The 15,591-nt window shown below is 41.3% G+C and overlaps 1 protein-coding gene across 3 annotated transcripts in view; it reads left to right on the top strand.

Moving 5' to 3' along the window:
* STARD7 (StAR related lipid transfer domain containing 7) overlaps positions 1–15,178 on the top strand; it is a 29,366-nt gene extending 14,188 nt beyond the window's left edge. Inside the window, exons 6-8 of one of the 3 annotated variants that reach the window (XM_077843401.1) lie at positions 6,525–6,609; positions 7,457–7,606; positions 14,848–15,178. In XM_077843401.1, coding sequence (XP_077699527.1) covers positions 6,525–6,609; positions 7,457–7,606; positions 14,848–15,026 — 414 coding nt within the window. In that variant the 3' untranslated portion in view covers positions 15,027–15,178. Of the gene's footprint in view, positions 1–6,524; positions 6,610–7,456; positions 10,869–14,847 lie in introns of those variants that run through there. The other 2 variants (XM_077843400.1, XM_077843402.1) reach the window with 2 other exon arrangements.
* The last annotated feature ends 413 nt before the right edge of the window (positions 15,179–15,591 follow it).

Here is a 15,591-nt window from a genome sequence, read left to right as displayed (position 1 = left end):
TGCCTGAAATGGGACTTTAAATATGACAGAAATAGTGGCTTATTTCAGTCAATGTGGTGTTTGCCCCTTTTTTTAATTGGGAGATCTGTGTATTTACTTGCGTACTATTTTTAGAGCAGCATTTTTCAAACCTTGGATTGCTACCCATTAGTGGAAAACAAAATTAATTTAGTCCGTTGTGTGTGATCAGTTTAAAAAAAGAAAAAGAATACATAGATAGAAATCATCTGAGTGTAAGCATATTTTATGAGACTTTCGTTACATAAGTATATATGAATGTGTGTGTAGGAGGCTGAGAGAGAACTGGTTGCAATGTAAAAAGGATTATTTACAGTGTATTAAAGATGTTTGAAAGTCCTGTTTTAGAAGATAGGAAGAAGCAAGGCTCTACTGTCCATGGCTAATCCCCTTTAGGAAGGGGAGCCTGGGTCAGGCTGAAGACAGTATGGGAGGCAGACTTAGGCCTCACTTTTTTCCTTTATGCTTTTGAAATTTGAACGTTGTCCGTATGTTTCTTATTTGAAAAAAACTTACTTGAGTTCCAGCATTGCTGCCTTTAGAAACTGACCATGAAGCAGCTGAGGCATTGTTTAGCACCAAAGTGTGTTGCCTCTAGTAGGGACTCAATAAATAATTTCTTTCAGGGCAGCCTGGGTGGCTCAGCGGTTTAGTGCTGCCTTCAGCCCAGAGCGTGATCCTGAAGACCTGGGATCGAATCCCATGTCAGGTTCCCTGCATGGAGCCTGCTTCTCCCTCTGCCTGTGTCTCTGCCTGCCTGCCTGCCTGCCTCCCTCCCTCCTTCCCTCCCTCTCTCTCTCTGTCCCTTTGTGTGTATGTGTATCTCATGAATAATAAATAAAATTTATTTATTTTCTTTCTCAGCCTCCTACACACACATTCATATATACTTCTGTAACTAAAGTCTCATAAAATATGCTTACACTCAGATGATTTCTATCTATGTATTCTTTTTTTTTTTTTTTTTAATTATTTTTATTTATTTATTTATGATAGTCACAGAGAGAGAGAGAGAGAGAGGCAGAGACACAGGCAGAGGGAGAAGCAGGCCCCATGCACCGGGAGCCTGATGTGGGATTTGATCCCGGGTCTCCAGGATCGCGCCCTGGGCCAAAGGCAGGCGCCAAACCGCTGCGCCACCCAGGGATCCCCCTCTTTTTTTTTTTAATTGATCACACACAATGGACTAAATTAATTTTGTTTTCCACTAATGGGTATTTCTTTTTTCCATTAATGGGTTTCTTTTTTTAAAAAATAATTTCTTCCAACAAAAAACAAAAAACAAAAAAAATAATTTCTTCCAGCTGAGATGGGGGAACAATTATGTATATTTTCTCAGTATATTTGTGGCGAGGTCTTATGAAAAAGGTAAGATTTGAGTTGGGTCTTGAGAAAAGGCAGACTGGATAGAGGAGAAAATAGGAAGTGTCCTGGAGGCAGAGGACATGATTTATCAAAGAGGAAGACAGGAATGAGCCATGAATGTGTTCAGAGACTCCCCATTTAGAAAGGAAGATTGAGATTAGGGAGGAGTCATAAATTACATTAACTGTGTACAGAGTACTTGAAAACCAGGCAGCTGCATTTGTACTGCTAGATGAAAAGTAGAGCCTTGAGCCAAGGTATAGTATTTTATGTGGTTTTACTTTTTATTATGGAAAATTTGAAATGTGTGTAAAAGAGAGAGAAGTAGAAAGAATGGTATCATGAACCTCCTGTATCCATCCCCAGGTCCAGCAGTGATCAACTCATGGCCAAACTTGTTTTATCTATATCCTTTCTTGTCACTTTTCCTACTCTCCTGATTATTTTGAAGCAGTTTCTAGCTTTGCTATGAAAGAACCCATAGAATTCTTCTTCTTTAGATACTTCAGTGTTTATCTCAAAAAGAATAGAGATTTTTGAAAACATAACTTAGTGTCCTAATAATCTCTAGTAACAAAAAATCTAGTTAAGAGTTTGAATTTTCCTGATAGTCTATGGATTTTTTTTGTAGTTGGGTTTGAGCCAGGACCCAAATATAATCCAGACATGAAATTTGTTCATACTCTCTCTTGAGTCTTTTGAAGTCAGTAAGTTTCCTCTCCTTTTTTTTTTTGCCATTGTATTTGTTGAAAAAGCAGGGTTCTTAGTTGTGGATTTTGGTGATTGCATCTCCATAGTATCCATAGTGTCATTCAGCATGTTCTTTTGTCTCCCCATCCTGTATTTCCTGGGTATTGGTAGTTACTATTCAAACCTGAGGCTTAAACAGATTCGGGTTGGTTGGTAGTTTTGGGCAAGACCACTTTATTAGAAGGCAAGTGGTGTCTGTTGAATTTAGAAATGATTGGTTATTACTCAGATTCATTCTTTCTTTAGGGGTATAACAAAATGCCGATTTTGTAATTCCTTCATTGTTTCTTCATTTATTTCCACTTACTAGTTAAAATACATTATGGAAAAATTTTCTCACCGTTTGTTTTCCTATAGTTTACATAGGAAAGGGAACTAAGTAAGAGAAATGGTTGATTTGTTTCTTTTACTTATGAGTTTCAAAATAATGAATTGGTTCTTTCAACTATGGATCCTCTGGTTTAAAACAAAGATTAAGTTTTTGTTTTTGTTTTTAAACACATACCCTTAGTCTTTGCTATAGAAGAACTGATAGAAGACTTATATAGATATTTCTGTTTTTAACAAGTTTGGTTAGTTTTAATCCATCATAATTATTCTTAGGGATACTTAAATTGTCCCAGTTTTGGCCATTAGGAGTCCTCTTAGTTGTCTTGAGTCCCTTTTTTTTTTTTTTTTTTTTTTTAATGATTACTTCTTTTTTTTTTTTTTTTTAAATTTTTTTTTTTTATTTATTTATGATAGTTACAGAGAGAGAGAGAGGCAGAGACACAGGCAGAGGGAGAAGCAGGCTCCATGCACCGGGAGCCCGATGTGGGATTCGATCCCGGGTCTCCAGGATCGCGCCCTGGGCCAAAGGCAGGCGCCAAACCGCTGCGCCACCCAGGGATCCCCGTCTTGAGTCCCTTTGATTTGACCTCAGGGGTTCTTTTGTTTTCTGACTTCATAAGATGTTCCAGGTTCATCTTACGTAGTTTTAGCTATAAGCCTGGAAATTAGCATTTCTTTTGGGAGCCCTAGTTCCTTTTAAGAAAATGTCTTGTAAATACCAGGATTTGGTGGAACATACCAACTCTTGATCTCAGGATTGTAAATTCAAGCACCATGTTGGGAGTAGAGATTGCTAAAAATCAAATCTTTAGGGGCGCCTAGGTGGCTTAGTTGATTAAGTGTCCGACTGTTGATATGATCTCAGAGTCATGAGATTTAGCCCTGTGTCGGACTCTGTGCTCAGCAAAGAGTCTACTTGAGATTATCTCTCTCCCTCTCTCTCAAATAAATACATCTTAAAAAATAAAATGAAATAAAATAAATCTTTAAAAGTAAATACCAGAATTTGGCTTCTAGGAGTACTCATAGCTATTGGCTTGCTCATTGTTTTTAGGCCTTTATAGAAGCTAGAACTAAGTAATAAATGTTACTTATTTGTTTCAAAGGTAAATCCTAAGTGCACTTGAATACTTTAAATTCCTATTTCAGAGTGGAGAATTTTTATATTCATCATCTTTTCCTGTGCTGGAAAATTCAGCTCTCACTTTATCACCCTGAACATAACTACTCATTTGCTTTAACCTGAAATACACGTACACCAACCTCAGAATAATACCACCAAGATCACCAGTGATGTGGTGACTTAAAGTTTGTATTTTTTTGTATCCTTAGGTTGCGTCCACAGTGTACAAAATATTGAGTTTTAAAAAACAAAAAAACAAAATATTGAGTTTTAAAGTTACTTGAAGGGCAGCCTGGGTGGCTCAGCAGTTTAGCGCCACCTTCAGCACAGGGCGTGATCCTGGAGACCCAGGATCGAATCCCATGTCAGGCTCCGGGTGCATGGAGCCTTTCAACCCTCCCTCTGCCTGTGTCTCTGCCTCTCTCTCTCTCTCTCCTCTCTGTGTTTCTCATGAATAAGTAAATAAAGTCTTTAAAAAAACAAACAAACAAACAAAAAAAAACAAACAAACATGGAATCTGTTTAAAAAAATAATAAAGTTACTTGAAATAGGTGCTCTTTTTGTTTTTCCTACTGACTCAGCTCATAGTTATATTCCTTGTTTTCTACTGTACTTTTGATTTTTAGATCCTGCTTTTTTTTTTTTTTTTTTTTTAAGATTTTACTTATTTATTCATGAGAGATACAGAGAGAGGGGCAGAAGGAGAAGCAGGCTCCCTGTGGGGAATCTGATGTGGGACTTGATCCCAGGACCCCAGGATCACGCCCTGAGCCAAAGGCAGATGCTCAACCACTGAGCCACCCAGGCATCCCTAGATACCACTTTTTTTAAAAAAAATTTTTATTTATTTATGATAGTCACACAGAGAGAGAGAGAGAGAGAGAGAGAGGCAGAGACACAGGCAGAGGGAGGGTTGAAAGGCTCCATGCACCCGGAGCCTGACATGGGATTCGATCCCGGGTCTCCAGGATCGTGCCCTGGGCCAAAGGCAGGCGCCAAACCACTGCGCCACCCAGGGATCCCTAGATACCACTTTTTAAAATTTAATTTTGTTTTATTAGATTATGAAAAAAATTGTGCTTCCAAAATCAAATTTATAAGAACTATTCAGAGTCATTTTGTTTATTATATTCCTGTTCCTTCCATTCAGTTCCTTCCTTTTTCCAATGGATAATCATTGTTTTGGGTTTCCTTTTTTAAAATATAAGCAGTGGTGGGTGAGTGAGAACCTGACTCCCCAATCCAAGTGTTTTATGGGAAGAGTGAAGCCTTTTATGTGTATTAACTCGTTTAGTCTTACAGCCAACCTTCGGGTAGATACTGTTCCATTTCCACTGTACAGATTTTACCTCTCTCCTCTCTTTACTTCCATAGTATTCAGTCTGTCTCTGTTGTGGCATCCAGTCTATTAATTGAAAGCTCTGAGGGCAGGGACTAGCACATTTTTGTGTGCTCTACAGCACCTAGCACAGTGCCAGACATGAAGACATTTAGACATATATTGAATAAATGAATAAAAGATTAAACCATTCAGGGGGGAAAAAAAACCATTCGGGGGAAAAAAAAGATGGACTTTGGAGTAAAAGCATGGGAACTTAAAGTTGTAGTTCAACCATCTGGAGTTGTGACCTGTCTGCTTTAAAAAGGGCAGACATAAAAGTGGTTACCTCTTACCCCGTTGGGAGGAGCATAATTGGTTAAGATCTCTGTAAGGATCAGGGGCACCTGGAAATCTCTTGAATCCCCTGTCCTTCACCGTAATAGGCAATGAGAGGGCTGAGCCAAAGAATGAGTGCATAGGCCCTGCAATCAGAATCCTGGGTTCATCTTGGCTGTCATTGAGTATGTAGGTGACCTTGGGCAAAGTTACTTAACTTTGTGCTCAGTTTCCTCCTCTGTAAAATGGAGTGGTAATACCTACATTAAAGGATTGTTGCAAGTTAGAAGCAGTTCCTGGCACACTGTTAAGTGCTCTATAAATGTTTGCAGTTACTAGTCATAGTAGTAGTAGAGTTATACCATTTTTTTTTTTTTTTAAAGATTTTATTTATTTATTCATGATAGTCACACAGAGAGAGACAGAGAGGCAGAGACACAGGCAGAGGGAGAAGCAGGCTCCATGCACCGGGAGCCCGATGTGGGACTCGATCCCGGGTCCCCAGGATCACGCCCCGGGCCAAAGGCAGGCGCCAAACCGCTGCGCCACCCAGGGATCCCCTGAGTTATACCATTTTGATAAAGATTAAGACCTGTAAACATTTGGGAGTATGTGTTGGGAATTTCAAGACCACCCCACATTTGAAAATTCACTAGAAGGACTCCGGTCTCAGCATATAGTTATACTCATTACTAAGATGTATCATAGTCATGTAGTAAGGGTACACAGCAGCATCATGAGGGAAGAGACAGAGTCTGTAGGAATCCATGTGTAGGCTTCCTCTTGCTTACTCACTCTCCTGTAAGAGGTCACACAGAGCACATTCTCCTTCCAGCAGCAAAAATACAGCAACATGTATATGATGTTTCTGCCCAGAGAAGCTCATTGGAGGCTCTGTACCCAAGATTTTTTATTGGGGTTTGGTCACATAGGGATCCTCTCCATAGCACATACCAAAGTTCTAGATGCGCCAGAAAGAAAGCAAGTATTTAGCATAAAGTGGATGTAGTGTTTGTACAAACAGACGACACAGGGAGCCTCTCTACCAGTTAACTGTCGACTGGGAATACTCTGGGAGCCAAATTCCCAAACACCACCTGAGGGTCAGCCTTGCAAGCTGGCCTTTCTACAGATAGCGACCTATGCAGTTTTCAGTATTAACTCTTGCACAGGGTAAAAAAATGGCACCAGAATGAGATCATGATTATTCTGTGGTACTGGATGTGGAAGCTCTGGTGAGTAATTCAAGTATCACTGTTTTTGCTGTTTTTCTTTTCCAGAATGGCTTTGACTACTTGTTGACATACAGTGACAATCCCCAGACTGTGTTTCCTCGCTACTGTGTTAGTTGGATGGTTTCCAGTGGTGAGTGGGTACTTGTATACAGGGCCTGGAACCTGGGTTGATCACTTTGTTTCTCTCTAGCTCTTAATGGCAAGCAAGAGGATTAGTGCTTGTCTCATGGGAACACTATTGGAGAAATTAAACATCCTTCAAAGTCTCTTGAATATTATGAAGATAGTGAAGCCTCCAACTGGGGTTTGGAGGGATGAAAATTGGGGAGTCCCAGAAAACATGTGTCTAGAAGGGAGTTTTAAGAAGAACATTTGCTAAATTCCTCAAACACAGACTGTGTACATTAATGCATTTAACATTTTTTCTTTTTTTAGATAGTGTTGGAGGCCATAAAATCTAGGGTAGAAAATGTGGTCGTTATAGGACAGTAATCGGGAAGAAGGGGCCACCACGTGTCTTGACAAAGGCTACACATCACAGCTATAACTGCCATCTTTTCTTTCCAATTCCTTTCTTTAAAAAGCATCCTGACATGATTTTCTTCTGCTTTTCTATAGACAGCTTCTGATTCCTCAGGAGAATGGAGAGAAGATTAAGTGTTTCTCTTTGGTACTTACTTAAGTAAAATTGGCAAATAATAGGCTATGCTACTGATAACTGATTTTAATCACCTAAAAGCCTTTTGGGATTTATGTGGCTTGATTGGTACCCCTTTACAAAGGATCTCAGAGGTCATGGCTTCTTTTCACTCCCCAAACATTTTGGGAGGCAACTATCACTCAACAGGTTGACAATCAGGTTGTAATCTTTATAAGAAGGAATTGGTTCCCTGCCATGAAAGAAATAGGGCCTTCTAATTTTGAGCCTACTTTTGGTTTATATTTTAGCCTACCCAGATTTCCCTCTCTCCAACCAGGCATGCCAGATTTCCTGGAGAAACTGCACATGGCCACTTTGAAAGCCAAGAACATGGAGATCAAAGTAAAGGACTACATCTCGTCCAAGCCTCTGGAAACGAGTAGTGAAGCCAAGGCTACCACCCCGTCTTCTGAGCGGAAAAATGAGGGTAGTTGTGGCCCTGCCCGGATCGAGTATGCTTGAAGGGCTTTGGGATAAGGAGGGACAGGCTACTTCTAGCCCTGTCTTGGTCCCTTTTCTGCTACAGAATGGGAACACATATTAGAAGGTGTCTGCTGTAACCACCAGTGCAAGATAACTCAGTAACTGGTGTCCAATTTCATTCAGAGCCCTTGTTGCTCTTTATCAAAACAGAAGAAGGAGGCATCCATGGGGGCGTTGTCATATTCTCAGGCCAAGCATTTTGCGATTCAGTATTTCACTGAGCTAATCTGGAACAAGCCTCTCACCTCAGGCCAGAAGAAGACAACTTCTTTTTGCTTCCTCTGAGTAGTTTCCTCTGCCAACATTCCAGTTCCCACCATCGGTTCTGCAGCACTTGGGATTTCCTTCAGTTCTGAAGGTCCAACTGGAAAGTGCAGTTGGCCGGTTGAGTCTCCAGTGAGGGGTCATTGGGAATGCTCTTGGTAACTGTCCTAGTGTTGAATGGATGTGAACTGTTGCTTGGCAGTGTAAGTGCCTTGTCCTCACCCTGCTTCTGTCTTTAGGGACATCAAGTTTGTACCAAGAAATTTCTCCGTGTCTCCCAAATACCACCCCATTGACTCGTCCTACCCAAAGCAGTTTCCTTTGCATTGGCCAGTTCTGTATTCATGCACTATATTTGGATCATCGCCTCGCCTCCTTCCTTAGCTTATCCACCAAGAACACTGGGAAATGAGTCCTTTTAGGTGGTAGCTTTCGGTGTCATCAATGTTTTGATAGAGTTAGTGGCGATACTTAAAACATCACACTTTAGGGTTTTTTTTTTTTTTTAACCTTTGTGTCAAAAAGTAGGAATTGGAAGTGGAATAGGATTTCTCCATAGTCCCACTGTATAGAAAACACAGTTTTGATTCAGGCATTATTTTTCACACTTCAGATTTGACTCGATGCTGAAGACTTGTCCATCTTGGAAGGCTAAAGGCAGAGGAATGGGGGTTGGGCCACTCCCTTGGAGCTCTCAGAGCAGTAGACAAGTCGTGTGAACAGATAGATGTAATCTTGCCCTAAATACTAATATAATGGGGATGTGGTTTATGTGACCTCTTGTTCCTCTGCAAAGTTTTTCTTCCTCTTTTCAGAGTTAAAATGAAAGCAAACTATGCTGTTGGGATAAAGTCACAATCAGATGGTATCAGTTTGGCCTGGCTGATTTTGCTTTGGTTTTGCTGCAATCTGACAGGAGAATAGGGATCAAGTTTTAAATAACTCCCACCTCTTTTTTTCCCTAGAATGTAAATGGATGGATTCTTCCCTTTTTTCCCCACTTGCTACCCTTTTGTGTTGAAAGGGGGATCTAAACTTCAGACTAACTCAAACCCCTCAACATTTTTGTTGCCTGTTAAGTTTTGTGCCAAGGATATAACTGCCCCCATGTTTCGTGTCTTGCCTTCTCTCAGTGATTGGCAGAACAGAGACATATGCTGAGTAGTCCCAGCTTTTCATTGATCATTTCTCTCTTCTCATCCCCAGGACTTGACAGAAGCCAGGGAAAGGTTCCTGGGTTATGTCTGAACATACCTGTGATTGTTGGGGTATGGATGGGTGTGGGCAAGAGTGTATGAATGCACAGGCGTTAAGGAGCTGTGTATTGCTCATGTTCTGATTTTTGCAACTCGACTCTGTACTTGGAGTCGGTCTGTACAATTATTATGTCATTGTAATGATTTCACTTCTAACTGTGACATTTTTATCAAATGTGTGAATAAATATATAAAGATTGGTACAAAAGAGTGTTTGTCTTTGGACATATGGTGGGAAATCTTGTATATTGAGCTGCTTGTTTCTTCCTGATCGGAAAGTTGAAGAGTATTTCTACATAGGGCTGGCACATGAAAGTAGCAGGGTGTGGTCTTCCTTGGTAGGGGCTGACACACAACTAACCACCTTGCCTTGACCATGAACCCTTTCTAGGTGACCAGTTTGGCAACTGAAAGCAAACCATCTATTTCTACTTCCTTGTCTTGATCTACTAACCCATATCCTTTGCTTTTAAAGAAGGATCAACTTGAGGAAACCGTGTTTGAGCTTTGCTGACACTGAAACTTGGAGCAAGGAAAGAAGGAGAAGATTTGAGCATGCCAGGTCTAGTGTAGGAGGCAGACCAGGGCCCTGGCTGGAGAGGGAGGGTGGTGAGCTAAAACCCCACTTAGCTTGGTGGTAAGGCAGTTTTGCTAGAGTGTCAGTTTGTTGCAAGGCAATTGATATGTTAGAGACACTTTAGAGCATCACCTAAGTTTTGAGTTTATGTGTGATTCTGCCTGTGGGAAACAGTAGGTGAACACAAATGTACACCTGAACTGTTAAAACTCTTTTCTCTAGATTGTTCTATAAGATGATCACTGGAAAGCCATCTCTACTTGTAGACTACTTGTTAGATGTGTGTTTATGGGTGCCCATGCATCTGTATAATCTTAAATTTGGGAACTTGGTGGTTCTGGCCTCTGCTCTGTTGCAGAGGCCCCCTACATGTGACATCCCTGGTGTGGTTCTCTAGGCGCTGTATTAACACTTCCACTGAGAAGCACCTGTTCTTACTGAGCAACATTTCCATTGTTGGACAGTTCTTTCAGGAAATTTTGTACATTGAGACCAAATGTGTCACCTCAGCGTCTACCCATGAGTCAAGTGGGTCAAGCCCTGTCTTTGGAGCGACACGAGGAAAATGTTTTCATGGGATAATACTTCACATTTTTGAAGACCGTGCTCGTGTGACCCTAACCTTTTCCCAGGCTTCATGTCACCAGCAGCTTCAAAAGTCCTTCCAACTCTTTATTTTGAAAAATTTCATATATATCGAAAAATTGAAAGTAATAATAAAACCTTGTATACCCTTTCCTTACCTTTGCTGGTTGTTAAACTTGCTATAGTGTATGCTTTGTCTTTATAAATAGACTTTGCTGTGGACTGAACTGTGTCTCCTTAAAATTCATATGCTGAAGTCCTAAAGCCCAATGTGAGTTTTAGAGATGGGGCCTCTGGGAGGGGATTAGATTTAGATGAGGGTGTGAGAGTGAAGCCCTCACTGATGGGATTAGTCCCCTTAGAAGAAATGCCAGAAGTTTGCTTGTTCTCCCTCTACTATTGTGAGGAAACAGGTAGCTATTGCAAGCCAGGGACAGTGTTTCACCAGGAACAGAATTGGGCAGCATCTTGATCTTGGACTTTCAGCCTCCAAAACTGTAAAAAATAAAGTTATGTTTAAGTGATCCAGTCTGTGGTATTTTGTTATGGTAGCCTGAGTACTTTTCATGACCTTTTGAAAATAAGTTGCAAACATCAGGATATTTCCCCTCTGAACAGGTGTATGTTAATGCTTTTTTATGATATAATAAAGATTTCTTTGTAACTATACTAAGTAGCACATAAATAGCATATCTAATTTTAAAAAATGATTCATATTTATTTGAGAGTACAAGCAGGAGGGGCAGAGGGAGAGCGTTTTAAGCAGATCACACTGAGTATGGAGCCCAATGTAGGGCTCGATCTCACAACCCTGAGATCACTACCTGAGCTGATACCAAGAGTCAGATGCTTAATGGACTACACCACCCAGGCATCCTTTAATATCTAGTAATTCAGTCCATATTAAAATTTCCCCAGGTGTCCCCCAAATGACTTAACAGCACACTGCCCTCCCCCCCCCCCCCCCCATCCAGGATCCAATTCAGTATCCTGTATTGTGTTGGTAGCTAAGTAGCTAAGTCAACAGTAGCCTGCCTGTTTGTAGCTTCTTGGGTGCTTCTGGTAGTATGGTGCAGTGCAGTGGTTCTTAAACTTGACTACCTGGGAGCTTTGAAAACTCCCATGCCATGGTCTCACCCCAGAACGATTATATCAGAATTGGTGAGGGTATAAGTATTGAATGTTAATGCAATCAGATTTTTAAAACAGGCTACAATCTCAATCTGTACACTTTGAAAACAAGCTGAGGTGTTAATAATTTGTCACCAGTCTTGTCACTCTGTTGGCTTACGTTGGGCTTGGGATCAGCTAATAATAGCCACCATTACTGAGCACTTGTGCTGGACACCATGCTTCATGCTTTCATGCAGGACCTCATTTCATCCTATCACAGCACTGTGAGTGTAGCTATCCTTGTTTTATAAGCAAGGAAATGGTATCAGATATTAAGGAATTCTCTTGCTCAGGGCCATACAGGAAGTAACAGCCAGGATGCAGATCTAGCTTTGACCTCTCCAAAGACTCCTAGCAGCATGTCTTCACACTTAGGTTTCTCATAAGTACTGTCATGCTAGATTCCTTCCCAGGGTGATTGACTTGGAACCCGGAACATAGGTTTTCTTTTTATCCATTCTTGTTAAATTTTATATGGTTTAAGCCTCCTTCTTAACATGCTAGCTCCACATCCAATTGCTAATTAGTGGTGCTTTTTCTATGAGTATCAGAAACATAAGTGTTTTTTCCCTAGAAACTTCGGGATATATACCACTGCCATGACACATGGGTTGATATAAAGGGATAGGGTGGTATGCTTGGGGACATCTTGAGGTAGCAACCAGTCTCAGCATGGTAGAACAGGAATCTGGGAATTGCTTTCAGAATGAAAATCTGAGAACTCTGATTTCTAATAAACTTGAAAGAGTAAGAAATTACAGCATGTGGATGGAAGTGATCTTTAAAAAAATTTTTTTTTCTTAAGATTTTAAGTAATCTCAACTCAGGGCTTGATCCCAGGACCCCAGATCATTAACCTGAGCCAAAATCAAGAGTCAGCTGCTTAACCAATAGAGCCACTCAGGCGCCCCTGGATGTGATCTTAATGTAAAATATATTTGTTCCTACAAACCTCTGGCTACTTGATAGAGCATTATTCCAAAAGAACTGCTAGGCCACACACTGTCACAGTTGCTGGTTTTTTGTTTGTTTTTGTTTTTTTTTTTGAGATTTTATTCATGAGAGACCCAGAGAGAGGCAGAGACATGGGCAGAGGGAGAAGCAGGCTCCTTGCAAGAAGCCCAATGTACTCAATCCTGGACCCCAGAATGACAACCAGAGCCAAAGGCAGACGCTCAACCTCTGAGCCACCCAGGCATCCCTGTCACAGTTGCTTTTAATAACCTCATGGTTGATTCTGGTCCACAAATGTACTTAAAAATTTTTTCGGATAACAGAAATGACCTAATGTTAGTATCTCCTTTTAAAAGCCTAAGCATACCTAAAAAGGTAGGGTGGGTGATTCAAAGTAGTAATATTGATGTTTTTGAAGTTTATGCATTTTATCATATCCTACGACTGCTGTGTGAGAGTTAGGATTATCTTCAACCTCGAGGAACAGAAACCCACAATATGAAACAAAAGTAATGTTTTCTTGTGAACATTGCCAGTCGAGGGCTGGTAACTTTGCAGTCTTTCCAGACCCAGGCTCCTGCTATCTTGTTCCACCTTCAACATCTGTTGCATCTGAATCTCTGAGGGTGAGACCTAAGCATTGTGTTATTATTTCTGTCATTGTTTTTCCTTAAATGAGCCCAGCACTAGACCTGATTCCGTTTGTTGGCAGATGAGCACCATGAGGGCAGGGACTGTGCTCATTGCCTGCTGAGTCCCCAGTGCCTCTGCCATCTTGTCTGTGTTTTGCTAGTGGGAAAGAGGGTAGGGGAAAAGAGAATGTCCCTTCCCTTGAGGACACTTGCCAGAATGCCACACTGTTTCTGCTTACAGATGAATGGCCAAAACTTCATCAAAAGACCATACCCAGCTATTGAGAAATAATCTATACTTGGAGCAAGCATGTACCTAGTTAAAATTCAGAGGTAATTTTGCTGAGGAAGGAGAGGATGGAAATAAGGGACAACTGGCAGGCTTTGCCAAATTATAGCTAAAACATACTCACTTCAAAGACTGGATTCAGTTAAGGCAAAAAGTGCCAGTGGATATTCTGATTTGCTAGGGCTGTCATACCAACCACAAAGTGAGTGGTGTGAATAACAGAAATGTATTATCTTATGGTTTTGAAGGCTGGAAGTCCGGGATCCAAGTGTCTTTTCTGAGGGCTGTAAGGGAAAATCTGTTCCAGGCCTCTCTCCCAGCTTCTGGTGCTTGGTGGCAGTCTGTGGCATTCTATGGCTTTGGGTACACCCCAATCTCTGCCTTCACATTCACGTGGTGTTCTCCCTGTGTGTGCATGTCTACATCCAAATTTTCCCTTTTTGTAAGGGTACCAGTCATACTGGATTAGAAGCCCACTAGGTTCAGTCTAACCTCATCTTTAAAAAAAAAAAAAAGATTTTCTTTTTAAGTAATCAATATACCCAACAAGGGGCTCAAACTCAACCCCAAGATCAAGAGTCATGCTCTACGGACTGAGCCAACCAGGCGCCCCTAGTATTAACCTCATCTTAACCTAATTAATCACATCTGCAAGGACACTGTTTTGAAATATAAGGTCACATTCTGTGGTCTGGGGGCTAGGACTTAAACATATGAATTCTGATGGGACACAATTTAATCTATAACAGGGGGAAATCACAGAGAACTCCGTTTGAGGATGACTTGTCAAAAAAAATGGCCCTGGTTGAGTCCAGAAAAGCTTCCCGGCCTGGCCTGGTCACCTGTCCTGTAGCTTCCCTGTGGCAGCAGCAGGGGGCAGGGCTGCACCGCCCTGCCGGGAGCCTCTTCTCAGTTTGCCCTTGCGGAAGGATTTTACATCACACAAAAACCGATAGTTAAATGTGGTTCTATTTGGGCACTGCTACCCCTCCCTCAAAGCTTGGATGGACATCAAGTCCTGTGAATAAATGAGAGAGGAAGTGGGTCGGATGACTGCAACCTGTATGGGTGTATATAGTAGGTTGGTAGGAAGAAGAGGCTGAGCGAAAGTGGGAGATCCACAGGCTCCACGCCTGGTGCCCAGGGGTTTGGGCATGGGACACAGAAGGAGGTGGCGACAAAGAGGCAGCAGCTTTGATTTGCTGCCTCCTCCCCAGCAGCCTGTCTGCTCCTGGTGGCCAGTCCAGCTCCAGTCTAAGGACGTAGTTCAGCACCACCAGGGCTGCCTAGGGCTGGTCAGCTAAGCTGAGGCCCCAATTCTCTTGTTATAATTCCGAAATTTCCTAGTATAACTATTTTATTTTTATTTAAAATTTTTAATTCCGGTTAGTTAGTATACAGGGTCATATTAGTTTCATCTTGTTATAATTCTTTCTTTACTGTATTTCTGCACAGATGAAAGAAGGCATGATATTCAGCAAGAAATCATTGAAGACCCACTATATCTGATGACTTTCAAAAAATTTATGAAGCAGCTGGGGAGTGGACACAAGTCCATGGAATTAAATAGTTCGGCCCCGGGGGACCAAAGGAGTGTCCGTTCTGTGTGGGGAGGCCAGGCCAGGCCAGGGTGAAGTGGGACTCCATTCACAAGATCTGCCAACAGTCTGGAATCTATGTGTCATGCTGATTCATCACTGAGAACATGCTTGACACTCTTTCGGATTCTTGCCTTCATATTCTTTTGTTTCCCGAAGTAATAATTATGTGATTAAAAAGGTAAAGCATTTATTTTATACATAAAACTATAAAGAAAAATTAGTTGTTATCCTTACATGCCAGAGAATGTCTTTTTTCTATCCTTATATCTGTATATAACATTTTTCTTGAAGTTTTATCTAAGCATCTTTTTTTTTTTTTTTTTAAGATTTTATGTATCTATTCATGAGAGACACAGAGAGAGAGGCAGAGACACGGGCAGAGGGCTCCTGCAGGGAGCCCGATGTGGGACTCGATCCTGGGACCCCAGGATCACTACCTGAGCCAAAGGCAGATGGTCAACCATGAGCCACCCAGGTTCCCCTTATCTAAGCATTTGTGCACATAGTTTAAAAAGTCACATAGTTCTTATTAAGCTTGTTGAGAAATCCTCTACCCTACCATTTCCCCTCCCAGGACCACCAGTATCACAGGGATTAT

The sequence above is a fragment of the Canis aureus genome, chromosome 12 (genome assembly GCF_053574225.1).
Source record: "Canis aureus isolate CA01 chromosome 12, VMU_Caureus_v.1.0, whole genome shotgun sequence".
Classification (NCBI taxonomy): Eukaryota; Metazoa; Chordata; class Mammalia; order Carnivora; family Canidae; genus Canis; species Canis aureus.
This window is presented reverse-complemented; position numbering and strand designations above follow the sequence as displayed.